General features: G+C 52.6%; 1 protein-coding gene across 1 annotated transcript; it reads right to left on the bottom strand.

Moving 5' to 3' along the window:
* Window positions 1–1,301: 1,301 nt before the first annotated feature.
* LOC108507043 (cholesterol 7-desaturase-like) lies at window positions 1,302–13,591 on the bottom strand. Its single transcript, XM_017834641.1, has 7 exons — window positions 13,144–13,591; window positions 8,374–8,562; window positions 5,714–5,892; window positions 4,200–4,325; window positions 3,822–3,941; window positions 2,552–2,728; window positions 1,302–1,471 (listed from the first exon to the last, which is right to left on the bottom strand). The coding sequence occupies exons 1-7, from the start codon at window positions 13,589–13,591 to the stop codon at window positions 1,310–1,312; spliced, it is 1,401 nt and encodes a 466-aa protein (XP_017690130.1). The 3' UTR covers window positions 1,302–1,309.
* Window positions 13,592–17,833: the final 4,242 nt, after the last annotated feature.

Here is a 17,833-nt window from a genome sequence, read left to right as displayed (position 1 = left end):
GCATGGGCCAGCTTCAGGACTCCTTCTCCTGGCAAGAGCACCCCCAAACAGTGAAGAACAAGAAACTGTGAACATGAGATCAGTTTTAAAAGACATTTAATAGCAAAATATTGGAAGTGCAATGGGCAGATGTGACTGGTGGTGGCACAGCTGGCACAGGGTACCCGGGGTGCTCCCGGGGTGGGCAGTGAGCTCTGCACAGACAGGGGCCTGCTCTGGCAGGGTCCTGCTCCCAGTCCTGCTCTGGGATAGTGCAGAAGGAGGAATTAGAAGCCCCAGTAAAGTGCAGAATTCACAAGGCACAGGGAGGTGCACAGTGCACGGGAATGGGAGCCACCAGCCTGGGAAAGCTCCTGGATTTGAGCATTTGCTCCTGCTTGGCACAGAGAAACTGTCAGAGCCCTGCTGGTGACCCACAGCAGCTCTACCTGGGGGCATTACAAGTTTCCCCAGGGAAAGCAGCCAGGCAGAATTTAGCCCTTCAATACAGCACATGTGGCACCAAACACAGGAGGATCTAGAGCAGTTCCTGTGAGCTTTGCAGCCCATGTGAGAGCTGGAGCCTGTCCCAGCCAAGGTGATGCTGAAGAAGCATCAGCAAGGAAAGGCCACTGTGGGCAATAAAAGGCCACTCTGGGCAATAAAAGGCCAGATGAAAACAGAACTGTTCAAAATTATTGCAGCAGTGAGAGACAAGGACACTTCAAGGGCAGCTCTGGCAATCTGAAGAGACTGAGGGGAGACTCACTGGGGTTTGCAGCTTCTTCACTGGGGCAGTGCAGGGTCAGGTCCGATCTCTGCTCTCTGTGAGCAGTGACAGGACCCAGGGAATGGCTGGAGCTGTGCCAGGGCAGGCTCAGGTTGGATCTCAGGAAAAGGTTCTTCCCCCAGAGGGTGGTTGGCACTGACCAGGCTCCCCAGGGCAGTGGGCACAGCCCCAAGGCTGCCAGAGCTCCAGGAGGGTTTGGACAACGCTCTGAGAGACAGGGTGGGATTGTTGAGGTGTCTGTGAAGGGCCAGGGGTTGGACTGGATGGTCCTGTGGGTCACTTCCAACCCAAGGTTTCTGTGATTCCATGATTCTAACCTGAAGTTCACACTCAGCTCACACTGCAGGACAGCCTTGGAGCTTTGGTGCCCCGGACACAGAAGGATCACCTTCTGTGACCTTCACAGGCTCTGCTCCCTGTGCCAGTGCCTGTATTTGTTACACTGGTGATGCCTGCATAGCACCTCTGCCACCAGCCAGGGTGGGCAGGACCCACCTGAGAGCCTCTGGCAGCTCCTGCAGTGAGGGGGCAGCCAGGTCCTCACCAGTCCAGGCCCTCCTCCCGTGCGGGGGCCGTTGCGCTCCCCTCGCTGTAGAACTGGGAGAACCAGCGCCGGTGTCTCTGGATCCCAGAGTCCTCCCTCACCAGGAGTGGCTTGGACAGGTACTCTTTGTTGTTCCAGATGGTTATATCCCGCTCAAACTGGGGGGAGAAGGAGGGTCTCACTCAGGGGGGGAAGCTGAACCAGCAGGTTTGTGTGACACTGATTTACTTTTCACATTTCTCCCCACTGGCCCTCGTGGGACTGCTGTGGGAACACGGAACACCACGGCTCTGTCTGCAGCCAGCAGAGTTTAGCCCAGAAAAGCCACTTCCAGCTCAGACTGCCCCTGTCATGGGGTTGTGCAGGTAGGCGCTGCTCCACCTGAGAGTTTGAGTTCACTGGGTTGCTCCAGCCAGCCAGGGCTTTATAAATAAAGCATCCACAGCTTACACTCTGCTCAGGCACACATGGAGTAAGCCTTGGGAAGAAGGTGCTGCAGAAATGAGTGTTGCTCATTCACATTAGTAAGATGCAAAATGTTAAGGCAGTATTTATAGAATATGAGGGAGCACAGCTAAGTTTGACTTGGGGTAGGTTTTTGTCATCTGAACTTCATCTGGAGCTGGAGAGATGGGGCTGCTCTCCAACAGAGGTGGCCTTCAAGGCCATGCTTGACCTGAATTTGGCAATAACCATGTTTCAGCTGGGATATTGAAATGGAGACCTCCAGAGTTCAACACTTCCATGAATCCCTGTGGTAAAAGCCTGGAAAACCTCTTTCAGGAGTAGCAGGAGTTGCCAAATTTCACGACAATTTAAGAACAGGAGGATTTCTTGGCACAGTTCTTACCAAAGGTGATAGGATAATGTTAAAGCACCAGCCTGGGATGCTGGAAACCTGGATGCAGTGATTAGTTCCCTCAAAGACTTCCTGCAGCTAAAGAGCCTAATCCTTGTGTCCCAGCTTCCCACCCACAGGAGAGGGATAACACCTCTCTGCCACCCTCAGCAGGTGACCCACGGCAGGGACTCCCTTTATTTGACCTCCAGTTTGATTTTTTTGGGCTGCTGACAAGGAAAGATCACATCAAGCACCACAAGGACCTTCCCCAGGTCTTTGCTTTGCTCCCACAGGATATCTGAGCCCATGTGGGCAGCTGCTCTTCCTTCTCACACCTCCCAGGCACGAAGCTCCAGGGAACCAAATCCCATTGGCTGCTCTTCTGCAGGGGCCTCACCTGGACACACTCTGCCCTCAGGATGAACTTGGGAACAATGGCTGGTATGTTCTTCTGGTAGTAGATTTTGTGAACAACACTCTGCAGGAGAGGCTCCAGGGGAGTCACCGTCTGCAGGATGATCCCACGGCCCAGGAACGTGTGTTCAAAGATCAGGTAAACCAGCCCTGGCCCCACCTGCAGAGCAACAGAACATCCTCAGGGAACAGCCCCCAGTGGTCCAGCCCTCGGGTGCAGGAACCCCCACACCTTGAGACCTGCTGGAGATGTCTCCTGGGCTGGGCTTGCTACTCTTTTCATCAAGTCAGGCACAAAGTCGTGGTCTCAGGGCCCTGAGTCACAACTTTGCCAGTTGTTATCATCTCCAGGCAGGGTTAGATTAGATAGATTAGATATTGGGAAGAAATCTTCCCATGAGGTTGGTGAGGCCCTGGCACAGGTTGCCCAGAGAAGCTGTGGCTGCTCCATCCCTGGGAGTGTCCAAGGCCAGGTTTGATGGAGCTTGGAGCAACCTGGGCTAGTGGAAGGTGTCCCTGCCCATGGCTGGGGGCTGAAATGAAATGATCTTCAAGGTACCCTTTGAACCCAAACCAGTCTGTGACTCTATGACTTGTTCTGCATTTCTAATGTGGGAATAGGTCAAATTCCTTCAAAAATGTATTAGACTAAAGTTAGAAATGTTTTATCGGGCAAACTTCACATTTCATTAAAAAAATCCAGAAACAAAAGTGGTTCCAATTGATTCAGAGCATTGTTTCTATTTTCCTGTAATTCTTAGTCTGTGTCAGCTATTTTATTATCCCAGGGCTGATCTTGGGCTACAGACACACTGTTCCTGATTGTTTGCCTTTCCCACTTCTGCACTGTAACCAGCTGTGACCATGTGGTGTGAAGGTCCCTCAGGATTGTCACCAATGTCTGCTCAGGTGGTCTTTTTAATTGTTTTGTGGCACAGTAATGCTTAGGACCCCTTCCTCTTCTCTGGGACAGCCCCAGTGCCAGTGGGTGCTTTTTGGCCCATGTGTCGGATACACTTGGTAGGGAAGGTGACCCCAAGATGAGCTCAGTTGGTCAGAGCAGGGTGCTGACAAGAGCAGGGTTCAATTCCTTTACGGGCCATTCCGTTGGACTCGGGGATCCTTGTGGGTCCCTTCCGAGTCAGAACATTCTGTGGCTCTGTGACACTGAGCAGGACTGGCAGGGCTCGCAGCCTTTGGGGAAACAAAGCCCTTCAGCTTGAGATGCTGGTGGTCACCAGCCCAGGACGTACCTGCCTGGCTGAAACCGTCAGATCCATGAGGGAGAGGCGCTTCCCAAAGATGGTTGCGGAGTGTTGGAGCAGCAGCCGGGAGCAGTGCGCGTTGGGCTCGGGCTCTGGCTGCCACTCTGCCTGGAGAGGGGAAAGGACGGCTCAGCCCGAGGGTGGGGGACACAGGCTGAGAGGGGCAGTGTGGGATGGGGACAAGAGCTGTGAGGACCATCCGGAGATGAGCACAGGTGAGGGAGCGCAGCTCAAACCCTCCAAGACACAGAGCCTGGAGCAGGAGGTGCAGCCGAGAGGGTGAGGGGGGACAGATCTTTGAGGCAGGAAGGGAACCTGGTTTGGAAGAATTTGACCTCATGGCTAAGAGGGGAGCTGGGGTCTTACCTTCCACATGTGCTTCATGAAGTCCCACAGCCTGGACCTCGTGTATCTCAGGTCAGACCCTCCCAGAATGGCTGGGCCGTGGAGAAAAGCCAAGTGAGCTGTGTCGGCCGCGTTCTCAGGGATTTCCTGATGGGGGAACAATTTGCTGTTGGCAAGAGCTGACTCAGGTGGGAGCTGCCTGCACTTACAGCAGCTTTGTGACAGCCCCAGGGTGACCCTGGTGCAGCCCTGGGCCCCCAGCTGAGCAGGGCAGAGCAGGGCAGGCAGGGCAGAGGTGCTCACAGGTCTTGAGGCAGAGAGCCACCGGGGGCCTCAGCAGAGTGAGCTGGGACCAGCTCTTAACAAGCATCTAGGAATAATTGAAACAGCATTCATTTTGAGCTCACAGAACTCTCCATGTGCTCACTTGTGTAGATGCACAAGTTGGGACTCCAAAGAAGTCCTGCCTTTGGCCCTATGATAACTGTAATGAATAAAGCATTTTTGTCTAGTTTTCACATACTGATACAGCTTTAAACCCCACCAGCCTGCTCAAATACATCACTTTTTGAGACATTTTAGCTGCTTTGTGACTCAAATACACCAGCTTCCCACCAGCTCTGCAAGCAGCACAGACTGGCCCCAGTACAGACCTGTGTGCAGTGGTTTGCACTGGAAAAGACATAAAATAAATATTACTATCCCCTCAATCCCCCGGATTCTCCCAGCTCCTCTTCACACTCCCAGAGCTGCATCTTCTGTGCCTCATGCATCTTTTTTATGTCTCCCAGTAATTCTCTGTTCCTTCCTATCTCCCCTCTTCCCTTGGGATGCAGCCAGCAGGCAGGCGCTGCCTTTGGATTTGCTGTGCTCCAGATTAAGGGTCATTTTTGTCCCTGATTTTTACAATTACAGGTGTTCTGCACAGCAGCAAGCACAGAAAAATCTCCCTAGGACCTCCAGGCATCACCCAGTTTCAGAAGTGCTGCTGCCTCCCATCCCTCTCCAGGAGGAGCCCCCACCTGTGACTGCCCCTTCTCCCTCCCAGGTCCCTTCTGTCCAGCGCCACAAAATGGGACCCCTTTTCCAGACTCGTTTCCACAGAGAGGCAGCAGCCGTTTGTTCTCCATGGCCCATTTGTCAGCCTATGATGGTGATTATGAAGATTAACAGCAAAATAACTGTGCGTTTCCATTGGGGTGATCGATGGGTTGAGACGCCTCCTGACAGTAAGTGCCGCAGCTCTTAGAGAATCTTTTTTTAAATTACACCAGTTGTAAGTCAAAGCAAATTAGCAGATTCTTTTTAAGCACCCAGAACAGCTGTTCTCCACTCGAGGAGCTCACGCTCCGTGTTTGGGGAACATATGCTGCGTTCTCGGCACGCACGGGGGTGTTTCCAGGTCAGAGCTCTGCCAGCAGCAGTGATGGCACTGCCAAGGTCTGGTTAACTGGGAGGAGATGTCTCTGAACTGGGCTATAGGAGAGGACCCAGGCCTGGACATGCCCCGCGGGGGGAGGGACCGAGCTCCCTACCTGGATGTGCGCGTCCACCAGGTGCTCCGTCTGCCCGCGGAACACCCACTCCTCCGAGGTGATCTCGCGCTGCTCGGGCACTGCCCAGGTGGGATCGAGCCCTTGGCAGTGGTACCAGACCAGCACCATCCCGTTCACCTCGCAGGACGGCCAGACCCGGACCCTGGCAAAATCCGGCACTGCGGGGGCATAAAGGGACCAGATAAAAGCCACAGCTCCGACCCCGACCCTGGTGCTGAACCACAGCTCTGAGCTCGACTCTAGGGGAGATATTCCTGTGACACACACTCGTGGTGGCACTGCTCCAGCTTTCCAGCCCTGAAGAAGAACAGCAGCTACAAGGGTCACAGAAAGGAGTTTGTTTTAATTGGTTTTATTTCAGTTTGGTGTTTTGCATAAGTTTTTAAAGGAACAACCTGGCTGGCTGGTCAGCTGCCTCTTTAACTTGGTTAAATAATTAAGTGGCTGCTGCATGAATGGATCCCCCTCCAGTTCCAGTGAACTAACAGGAGATGCTTTCAGTTTTAGATGTGCAGAGAGAGTAAAAGCCATTGCTGCCTCTCAGGTTCAAGTCATTCTCTGCTATAACATTGCAGTATCATGTGTTGCTTTAAGAATAGATCACTTCAGTGAAATTAATTTTGGCATTTATAGTTGATTGTCAGAAAATGCAGCTTCTACTGGATTGGAAGGCTGTTGCTTTCATTATTTTTTTTTTTTCTAATGTGGAAACAAGCACCAAGGAGAGCACAGAGCAGTTCCTTCTTACTCAGCCTTATACATGTGGGAAGTGAAATAGTGGGAGAAATGATGATTCTCTTTCAATCAATGGATATCAGAGGGGGCAGGAGGAGCCCATCACTGTGATTTCTGATTGACAAAACCTGGTGCTTCGGGTGGGATGCATCTCATTAAAATTCTAAAAGGGCTTCATCTGCCCCCATGCAGACATGGAATCACAGAATCAATCAGGTTGGAACAAACCTTTAATATCCCCAAGTCCAACCATTGCCCAGCATTGCCAAGCCCAGCACTAACCCATGTCCCCAGGTGCCACATCCACACATCTTTTAAATCCTTCCAGAATGGTGACTCCATCACTGTTCTGGGCAGCCTGTTCCAACACCTGACCACCCTTTTAGTGAAGGAATTTTCCCTAATATCAGATCTAAACCTCATCTGGCACAGCTTGAGACCATTTCCTCTTGCCCTGTCTCTTGTTCCCTGGGAACAGAGCCCGCCCCCGTCCCCAGCTCCCCCCTCCTGTCAGGGAGCTGTTGAGAGTTAAGGTCCCCCCTGAGCCTCCTTTTCTCCAGGCTGTGCCCCCCCCAGCTCCCTCAGCCATTGCATGTGCTCCAAACCCTTCCCCCTCTTCCTCCAGCCCCACACTGGGTTCTGGGGCTCTGTCTGGCTGTGGGTCCCTCTGAGCCCAGGGCTGGAGGAGCTGCCCATCTGAGCTCTCCAAAATCCTGCTCCAACAAAGTACCTGTGTGAGCACAGATGGCTTTTAAATGTGTTTAAATCACCCTGACCCATTTGGGCTGGAGGGGAGCAGGGCAGCTGGCTGCAGTTTTATTCTTTTAATACCTCCAAATAATAATGACTCAGAATTCATCCATTTCAGATGAAATGACACATCTTGGTGTGAGTGTTTGCATATGTCCAGAATATTCTCCCTCATTTTGTGGTGAAACACATCATTGCTCAGTGCATGGAACCAAATTTTCATTTGAATGCAGCTCCTGATTATGTGTGGGGAAAAAAATACAGTGTTAATCTTTTTTCTGAAAATAACACACACAGAAAAGGAAATTGCTGTTTGAAGAGATCTATAAATTGGTTCTCTTGCCCATATAGATGGAATGTTTCTTTCACTTTGGGAGAAATAGTTTGTTTAGTAGAAAGAGTGACTTTTGCTGCCAATCAATGTTTCGTCACTATCCTAATCGATCCAAATCCAATGAAGTTGAACTTCTCAGGACAATAACTAAGAAGCACAAGCCAAACAAAACTCAAGGTAAGCAACTGGTGATTTAAATTCATTAGTGGAGCCAGATCAAATAATTGCTCCACGTGAACTTTAAGACGTTCTTCCTACACAGTCAACGCAAACCATGTCTACATGGTGGGTGGGTGTGAAGAGCTTTCCGTAATCCCAACCAAAAGTTCCTTTCAAGCCCTAAAAGGAGAAAAATATTCCCATTGAGAAACTATTCTGTCATGTTCATGGGATGCATTTCAGCACTGATGTGGCATAAGCTGTCACTGTAAAGCACAGAATCATTTCTGGAACCCAACAGCTCCTCAGGGTCCATCCCTGAGGGACCCAATGGAAGGCTCAGAGTTAAAAATCTGCTTTTATACCCTGCCTATGGAATGCAGGAGGTGTGGGACTGTCAGAACCAAGAAGGGCATTATTTAACTGAAGTCCCAGTTACCATCTAACATAGGGAAGGGCACTGGAACCCTGTGTTTCTGTTCCTGTGGAACACTGGGACATGGGCAACCCAGAGGAAAACCAGGGTGCTGCATGAAACAGGGGAGTGGATGGAGGGTGAATTATTATAAAGACAACTTTCCCCTAATGGAGTGGCTTTTAATGGGGACGTGGGGCACTATCCTTTCTGTGGCTGCTCTCCATGGATTTGGGGCACGTTCACCTTTTCCAGCATACGGGATTCTGGTGCATTTTCCATCCTCTCCTCGGAACTGCCAGCCGTGGAAGGGGCACTCGATGCAGCCGCCCCGGACCCGTCCCCCGGCAGCGAGGTTGGCCCCGAGGTGAGGGCAGTGGGCGTCCAGCACGTGGGCTTGGCCATCCTGGGAGCGAAACACGGCGAGATGTTTCCCTGCCGGAACAGGAGATGGTGGAGGTGTAAAAACAGCAGCGCCAGGGGAGGGGGGTCGGGCAAGACACTCATTGCTCGGCCCCTTGGGAACGGGGGCACCGAGCGGTGACTTCACCCGGGGTCAGAGGAGTGAGAAAAACCCCGCGGAAAATTCATGCCCGCGGGCTTCTCTTCTTTCTAGTCGTGGCAGGACAGAAACAGGGATGCTCCGGAGAAGGGATTTAACCACGAGATGGCACCAGGTAGCTGCCAGAGGCGGGCAGGGGCGGCGGCACGGGCTGCGGGCGGGAGGGAGCGCGGGGGAGAGGGACAGTGGGCAGCACTCCCCTGCCGGGCTGCGGTCAGGTGTTTACTGGCTGCAGAAAAGGCCAGGCAGAACTGGGCTGGCAGCTACTCAAGCAGATGCCCGGAGTGTGGTGGCCATGGACTTCTAAACCCTGTCCTGGATCCTGTTTTGGTCACAAGATGAAAGGTGCCTTCACAAAAATGTTTGAAGATTTAAGATGCTTCCCCTGCTAAGGGAGAGAGACACAGAGAAGAACAACTTCACCCAGGAGGGGCAGAGGAGAGCCCACAGGCTCATACATCTCGAGAATCTCTGCTAACGGGAGCTGGAAGAAGCCCTTTATCTCTTTGCTCTTGAACCCCGAGGGCCATCCACACTGTAGCTCAGCGGCAAATCCCTGCCTCGAGCAGGGACAGCTGCGTGCTGAGAGCCAGAGCACTGACACCTCCTCGGCAAAAGGGAGTTTTCTGGTGAAGGGAAGGGAAGCCCCCGGCTCTGGTCGGCTCCACACAGGGAGTGGAGAGTCAGTGCTGCAGTGGCTGGGACTGCATTGCCCCAGCACTCAGACTCGTCTCCATTGTGGGCCTCATTCCTTGTGCTTCCCGGAGCAATGTGAGGTTTGCCCCACTGGTCTGTTCCAGCTCAGTTCTGGGATTGCCCTCTTCCTCCACAGCCCCAGGGTAGCACCATGTTAACTGAGCAAGGGCCCAGTAAAGCAGAGACAGGCAGCACCTGGGCTGCAGCCATCAGACTGTTCATGGCTCTGCCTCACCCAGCTGTGCTCCAACCACAGCTGGATGGCTGCCACGGCATCATCTGAACCAATGTGCTCCTGAGGGACTGAACTGGGGCCAGATGCTTTCCTGGCCCAGCACAGACCTGCCAGTGCCCACATCCCTGGAAGCAGCACAGGGGAGAGGGGCTGTGCCTTGGTGACCCACCCTGAAAACAAAGTGTCCCCTCAAGTCACCTGGTTGGAAGGGGGCACAGCTGGGCTGGGAGCTCAGAAGCCTTGGGGGGCTGTTCATACAGATGTGACCACTGAGGGGAAGGCCAGGTCCTCTCCTTCCATGCTGTGCCTCGGGTGATGCAGCACGTATTTTGTATTCAGAGTTCATCAGCTTGTGAACTCTGGTCGTTACAGTGGCTGCTGTCACTTGGAGCTCAAAGAAGTCCAAGCTCGACTTTGGGAGCTGAGTGCAGTCCATGTTTTCCCAGGCAGCCACCCTGATGACAGGTGACACAGTGTGAGCTATCCCTCCCAAAATCACTTTCCTTGACTGAAGTTTTGTTATTTGGGCAAAGAAAAGGAAATGCTGGAAACTTTCCCAGCCTTCAAGCCTAGGAAGGATTATTTTTGATATCTGGCAGATATGAGTCATTGTACCCCAGTGCCTGCAGATCCCTTCTTTCCCAGGACACTGGCCCTGTTGTCCCCAGAGTCTTTCTGGAAGGCTCTCACACATCTACTGGCACTCCACTGGAGTGGAGGCACCAACAGTGCACCTTCCCCTGCCCCAGGTAACAGGGATTCATTCTGAAGCATCAGCGTTTTCTTCTATCTCTAACCCACCTTTCTACCTGACCTGAGGTTCAGGGCAAAAGAGGGAAGGCAGGGAAGTGTTTCTGACTGCTGGAGATGTCAAGGGTTCAGCAGGAGCAACAGCAGAGTGGAAACACAGAGGAACAGCTTTGGATGGGTCAGACCAGAGTCCCACAGCCAGAGCACTTGGGGCCCTGGGTGTCCCAGCCACGTGCCCCCAGCAGCAGCTCTGCAGCCTGAGGCTTTGCCCAGCAAACTTTTAAGATGGTTTTACCCTAAGAAGGTCCAATCTCTAGAGGTTCCCTTTGTACAGGCAGTTTGGAGGTCTCCTGCCTTGAAGACCTGAATCAGTGCCCATGGCCAGACCTTTGCTGGGCTGTCCAAGAACTCACCCAGGACTTCTGAGTGCTGCTTTTGCTTCCAACCTTTGCACTCTGGAGCCAGCAGAGCCAGAGGAGAGGCTGGTCTTTGCTCTGCCTTGTGTGTCAAATCCAATGCCTCTCCAAATTGGGAGGACAGTTTTCTGGCCCAAGATACACTGAAAAACTGTTGCAGGTGAATATCAGAGCACTAACAGCCAAATACTTTTTCTCTTTTTAATTTTAATTGTCCCACTTAATTAGCCTATTTCTTTTAGGAAAATCAAATAGCAATTGCAGTAAGAATAGCACAGGGGACTTAGAGAGCCCCAGGACCACTGGACAGTTCTGGGCATTTACTGGGAATGCAGAGTCTGGGACAGAGCATCTCAGAGGACTCTGAAGCAGCTCTCACCCCGCTTCCACAACCCCAGGAGAGAGTGAGACTTTCCTGCATGCTCAGTGCCAGCTTTTGGAAGGTGTCTTATCCCAAAGGATGAGTCTGCAAAGACTGAGTCAGGTGATTGTTGTTCTTTCATCTCCTCTGACTCACTGCCTCTGAAGTGGGACTGCATTTCCAGGCTTTTTGATCAGAGGCTCCAAAATAAATAAGACACACACAACCCCAAAGGCTACAGGTTGTTTAACTGTCTTACCTACTGATAATCTTCCTGGCACTGGTACCCTGCTGTCACTGCCACTAGAAGTGATTCCACCTGCACATTTCAGCCAGACCCAGAGGACTGGGTGCCAGGAGCCAGGCTATGGGCAGACAACCAAGAGAACTATAACAGATAGGCTGGAGGGGCTCTCTAGGATAGAATTCAATGTATATTGAATTACATAGATCCTGTTTTAAAAGCAAAGCAAAACCAACCAAACAAAAAACCCAAAAAACCCCAAACACCAAACCCCAGCAACTTCACAGGAGGGGATGGCTCTTGAAACCTTTTCCACTGAATCTGAGAGATTTCAATGCAGAAACATCCCTTCTGCTGGTCCAAACCCATCTTCTAAGCAAAAGGATCCTGGAGGAGCACAGCACTCCTCTGGATATGGCTTTGAAATCCCATCCCAATCTCCCCAGGGAACTGCAGGCAGTGATGCTTGTGAGGAGAGCCCAGGCAGAGAGATGCCCCTGTGTCCCAGGGCACCCACACAGGGGTGCCCCCACACTGCCATGATGTCCCAGTGCTCCAGCAGGGATCCCAATGCCCATGCAGGACCCCAGGCTGTGATACCCTTGGTGCCCCTCTATGGGCACAGCTGGGCTGCTGTGACAAATGGTTTGGGTTGGAAGGGACCCCAAAGACCATCTCATTCCAACCCCCGTGCCATGGGCAGGGACACCTTCCACTAAACCAGGTTGCTCCAAGCCCTGTCCAACCCAGCCTCAAACACTTCCAGGGATGGGGCAGCCGCTCTGACTTGAAAGGGATGGTGGCAGAGTTGTGCCAGTGCCACAGCAGAGCCCCCAGGCAGGGATGCCCCAGATGCCCTGCAGGGGCAGCAATGACAGTGCAGTGCCCACCACAGGTGCTGGCTGGGATGCCCAGTGCCCACACTGGGCTGCCCCAGTGCCCTGGTGAGGATATCCATGTGCAGACATCCCAGTGCCTCACTGGGGATGCCTGAACAGGGATGTCCCTGTTTGCCCCCGCAGGATGTCCAGGCAGGGATGCCCCAGGACATGCCCTGATGTCCCAGCAAGATGTCCTGGTGCCCTGATGGGGATTCTGGCTGGTATGTGCCAGTGCAAATCACAGAATCACAGAATTAACTAGGTTGGAAAAGACCTCTGAGATCATTAAGTCCAACCTTTCACCCAACACCACCTTGTCTGCTAAATGACACATCCAGTCTTTTCTTAAACACCCCCAGGGACAGGGACTCCACCACCTCCCTGGGCAGCCCATTTCAATGTCTGATCCCTTTCTCTGTAAGAACTTCTTCCCAATGTCCAACCTAAACCTCCCCTGGTGCAGCTCAAGGCTGTGCCCTCTTGTCCTACTGCTGGTTCCTGGGAGCAGAGACCGACCCCCACCCGGCTCCCCCCTCCTGGCAGGGAGTTGCAGAGAGTGAGAAGGTCTCCCCTGAGCCTCCTCTTCTCCAGGCTGAGCCTCCTCAGCTCCCTCAGCCTCTCCTCACAGCACTTGTGCTCCAATCCCTTCCCCAGCCTCGTTGCCCTTCTCTGGACTCCCTCCAGCACCAGAGGCACCCACGCCGGCCTGGATGCCTCAATGCCCTGCCAGAAGTGCCAGAGCACGGATGGTCCAGTGCCCCGGCCGTACCCCTGGGGTCGGTTCCCCAGCAGGGCTGCCCGGGTGGGATGCCCGGTGCTCTGGCAGTGCCGGGCGGGGGTGCCCGGGAGGGGATGCGGGGCTGGCACTCACCGAGCAGGGCGAGCCCGCGCACGGCGCCGCGGGGCAGCTGCGCCGAGTCGAGCAGGCGGTACCAGCCGTTCGGGAACGGCGGCGGGAGGGCCCCGGGGGGGCGGCGGGGGCCGGGACAGGGGCTCTGACTGGGGGTCGCCTGGTAGCCCGGCAGGTAGCCCGGCAGGTAGCCCGGCAGGTAGCCCACCTGGCCGCGGCCGCGCCGCAGCACCAGCGGCCGGGAGCAGCCCAGCAGCAGCAGGACGAGGCAGAGGAGCAGGAGAAGGAAGAAGAGGAGGAGCGGGGGGAAGAGCAGCTCCGCGCCGCCACTCCCGAGCCCCATCGCGCTCCCGACCCCGCCGCCGCCGCCGGCCCTTATAGAGCTGCGGCCCCTATAGCGCTGCGGCCCCGCCCGGGAGCGCCCGGCGGGCGGGGAACGGGACTCCCCACCCCGGGGACCCCTCGGCATCCCCGGCCGCCTCCCGGGGACAGCGGAGAGGGACGGGGCGAGCAGGGCTGAGGGAGCGGGTGCTTCGGCTGGAGAAAGGGGGCAAACTGGCGGGTCGGGCTGCAGCCTGTGGCCGGCTCAGGGTTACGGAGCAGAGGGAACGGGACACACAGGGAAGAGACATGAACACAAACTGCAGCTAAAGGAGCTCCCCTTGCACACAGGGAAACATCACGCTCCTCTGAAAGAGTGGTCTTAAATCCAGTAGACAATGGGATCAATAAATAGCCCGGCATCCTCTTATGCTGCTGTCTGGGGACTAGCAAGGGAAAAACTGTTGTTTGGGGCTGGCTGTGACACTGAGCACCTCACAGGTTCCTGACAGGTCTTAAGAGCAGTGTTCAAGAGCAGCTCAGAGCAGCTCAGAGAGATGACAGCATGGAAAGTGGATTAATAAGGGACTTGGATCCCCTCCATGCAGAGAGGACAATCTATGCAAAGATCACCTATGACATCTATGCAAACTTCTGTAAAGCCCATGGTCCCACACAACATCCTTATCTCCAAATTGGAGAGCTATGGGTTTGAAAGGTGGATTACTTGATGGATAAAAAATTGGCTGGATGGAGGCAGACAGAGAGTTGTGGTCAATGTCAAGGTACAGGCCAGTGATGAGTGGTGTCCTTCAGGGCTCTGTAAGGCTGGCTTTAGTCAGAAGAATTACATGGGTTCAAGAGGTAGCTGCAGAAAAGCCAGCTGTCATAGAGGTAGAGTCAGAGATTTCTGGGAGAAGCAGCAACCCGAAATACCCCCCCAGTTCTGAGGAATTGCAAAGGGACAAGCAACAGAAATGGAGCATCTGACTGAAGCCAAAGGAGCAACTAAAAGGATGAGTTCAGACAGGGTGAATTTCTTGAAGACTTCACATGAAAGGTTCAGGTAAATATATGTGACCTTTTGGAAAGCTGTTCTAGGAGAAGAATGCCAGTGTACTTACACAGGAAACTGCACACAAACAGAGATCCCTCCGAGAGGGACGGGCTGTGAGTCCTGTCTGAATGGGAAGGGAGAAGAAAGCAGCAATTCTGGCAAGTGAAGGATCAGGGCAAAGAGGGATTTCCAAGAGCAACATTCTGAGGGCACAAAAGCACATAATGAACACATCCATTGCACAAAACCAAAGACTGAATGGGTGGTTTAAGGATCAACAGAACAGTGAGTTTCAGTTCTGTGCTGGGGAAATCCATTAGAGACTGCGGTGAAGGGCTTGGGGGCACAGGAATGAACGTGCTCTGTTGGGAGGGGGCAGCCCTGTGTGCACAGAGACGTCTCACAAACACACCCAAGGAGTCAACAAACAGGTGAGCAAGTTCTGCTTTGTTCACTTGGCTGCTCAAAAACCTTCCTCTAAGGTATGTTACGAAACACCCTTTAATAATCCTGAAATAACAAGGGGAACATCCCTGCTTTTTTAATTGGAGGCAAAATAAGAACGAAGGAGAAGGAATAGATACTCAGCTGTTACAAGGGAGAGTAGATGCATTTATTTCCACAGAACCTGGGAAATGGGATAAAGAGATCTCTAAATCATCTGACTAAGATGATTATAAATTATTCACTATGTTAAAATGTAAAGTTGACTGAGAACCTCTGCAAAAGAAGCCTTGCAAATCTCTCAGTGTTAGGCCAACAGCAGAGTCTGCCAGGGAAGTGCAGGGCAAGTGGTGGACCCACAGGAGAGTGTTGGCTGTTAACTGGTGTTCAGAAAGAGACCTGAGCCTTCCTCCACTTGGTCTGTGACTGCACCTGCTCTCTGGTCCACACTGCTCACCAGACAAGTGCATGTTAGGAATAATTGGCATTATTGCTTTTGTAGGCATGATGATCTAAATGGATAAAAAAAGTGAGGCCCACAGAGGACAATAATAGTTTCTATTAGATGAGCTGATACAGCTGGAAAAAAGTGGATGAGCTTTCAGGCATAACAGCCCTCCTTCAAGAACAATTAGGAATGTAATTTGAAACAGGAAAAAAACCCAGAATCATAGAATAGCTGGGGTTGGAAATGACTTTTAAAGCCCATCTAGTCCAACCCTCCTGCCATGAGCAAGGACATCTTCAATTGAATCCGGTTTCTCAGAGCCACATCCAATCTGACCTTGACACCTGCACCTTTGATCTGTCACAAGGTGAGTGTGAAGGTGGCCACCTCACCCTGGAGTAAACCAAGAGGGGATACAGAGAAAAGATGGGAGTGATCAGAAGCCAGGACTGGCACAAATAGAGTAGACTTGAAGTGCTGAAATTCAGAAGGTGATTTTATCCAGTGACTTTACTAGTCACTGAACTACCACCTGACCAGCCCATGCACTTTCCTTTTAAGCTCATATTTGAGCCCTCTTCCAAGTTTGAAGAAATTTGTGAATGGGTAGGAGGGAAAACACCAGGACAAATGGGAGACAAGGGAAGCCCCTGGGTGTTGCTGCATAAACTCAACAGCAAAAGACTTCCATGGCATGGAGTCCAAGAATTGGTTGGCCAGAGCCTTTATGAACACTCACCTTCTTTGCTCTGCTCTTTTCCCTCAGATGTCTTAAACATCTGTCTTCTAAGATGTTTAAGGTCTCTTACACACGTTACACATCTTACAGGTGCCCACAGGAGGGGCAGGGCACCCACAGCATCCCTGGAGGGACCCACAGGGCTGTGTCCCCTGATGAAACATTCACCACCACTGATGAAGCATCGCGGTTACTCAGGGAATGGCTGCTGGGGGTCTGTGGGGATCTCTGCATCCCCTCGCATGGGTTGGGGCAGGGAACAGGGTTGAAACAGTCCTGGATGTATGAAGGCTGCCCAGAAGCCCTGGGTGTTAGAGACAGAGGCAGTGAGTGATGGATATAATGGGCCACGACAGGGTGCTGAGGGTTTCTGAGTGGGGTGGTGGCAGGAGCACCCATGACTTTGTTGAGTAAGGTGGGACCTCCACAGACACATGGGGTGTGTGGCTCTGCCCTGTGTCCTGCTTCCTGGGATACCTGGCTCGAGGGTGCTGGGGAAGGGCAGTGCTGGGATGGAGGTCATCCCATGCAAGGAGGGAAAATCAAGTCTGATGCAGAGATTTCCTTCTCATTCCAAACTTCTCAAGAATGCTGGGGACTGTCCCAAGGCAAGTGGGAAAGAGAAAAGGAGGAAACTAGGACATCTGAGTCCAAGAAACATAAACGATCCTGTAAACTATGTAAACTGAGTATAATTAAGCATTATTGAGGTAACTGTGGCTTCTGCAAGTTATTATCTATGTATTTATTTTTAGGATATCCTGAGAGTCTTTTGAGCAGTACACAGCAACCTCACCGACACGAAAGCATTTGTTTGGGGTTGGAAGTAGTGCCTGTGGTTACAGATGCTGAACACCTTTCACCAGGTTCAAAACCCCAAGTGCAAACACTTCTTAGTTTGCTGAACTGAGCAGCTGAGGCTGAAACACCCCCTCCCAGGTCTGACACATACAGGAACAGTGCTCATGGCAGAGAGGATTCATCTGCTTCAAGAGGTTGAAAACACAAAGTTAACTCTATAGAAAAATAAGTCAAGGAGAAATGTAGTGTTTAGCTAATATTAGATATCCTTAAACTACCTGGGACTTTCTAGCACAGGTCTGCATTGGATCGGGACTGGGACTTACTGTGGTAGCTGAAATGGGAAATAAAGGGCAATTCACGGGATGGCAGGAGGAGGATGAAGCCTTGGAGAACTGGATTGCTGGCCACAAAGACCACAGTATAAAAAAGACATGAAGCTATTAGAGAGTGTCCGAAGGAGGCCACGAGGCTGGGGAAGGGTCTGGAGGGGAAGCTTTATGAGGAGGAGTTGAGAACATTTGTTTTGTTCAGCCTGGTGAAGAGGAGACTGAGGTCAGACCTCTTTGGGGTCTTCAACATCCTCACCAGGGGCAGCAGAGGGGCAGGGACTGATCTCTTCACTCTCTTGACAAGTGACAGGACCCAGGGAATGGCTGGAGCTGTGCCAGGGCAGGCTCAGGTTGGATCTCAGGAAAAGGTTCTTCCCCCAGAGGGTGGTTGGCACTGACCAGGCTCCCCAGGGCAGTGGGCACAGCCCCAAGGCTGCCAGAGCTCCAGGAGGGTTTGGACAATGCTCTGAGGGACAGGGTGGGATTGTTGGGGTGTCCTGGGCAGGGCCAGGAGTTGGACTGGATGGTCCTGTGGGTCTCTTCCAACTCAGTATATTCTATGATTCTAT

Source organism: Lepidothrix coronata, unplaced genomic scaffold (genome assembly GCF_001604755.1).
Source record: "Lepidothrix coronata isolate B3197 unplaced genomic scaffold, Lepidothrix_coronata-1.0 Scaffold237, whole genome shotgun sequence".
Classification (NCBI taxonomy): Eukaryota; Metazoa; Chordata; class Aves; order Passeriformes; family Pipridae; genus Lepidothrix; species Lepidothrix coronata.
The sequence above is the reverse complement of the archived record's forward strand: the minus strand, read 5'-3'. Positions and strand labels throughout refer to the sequence as shown.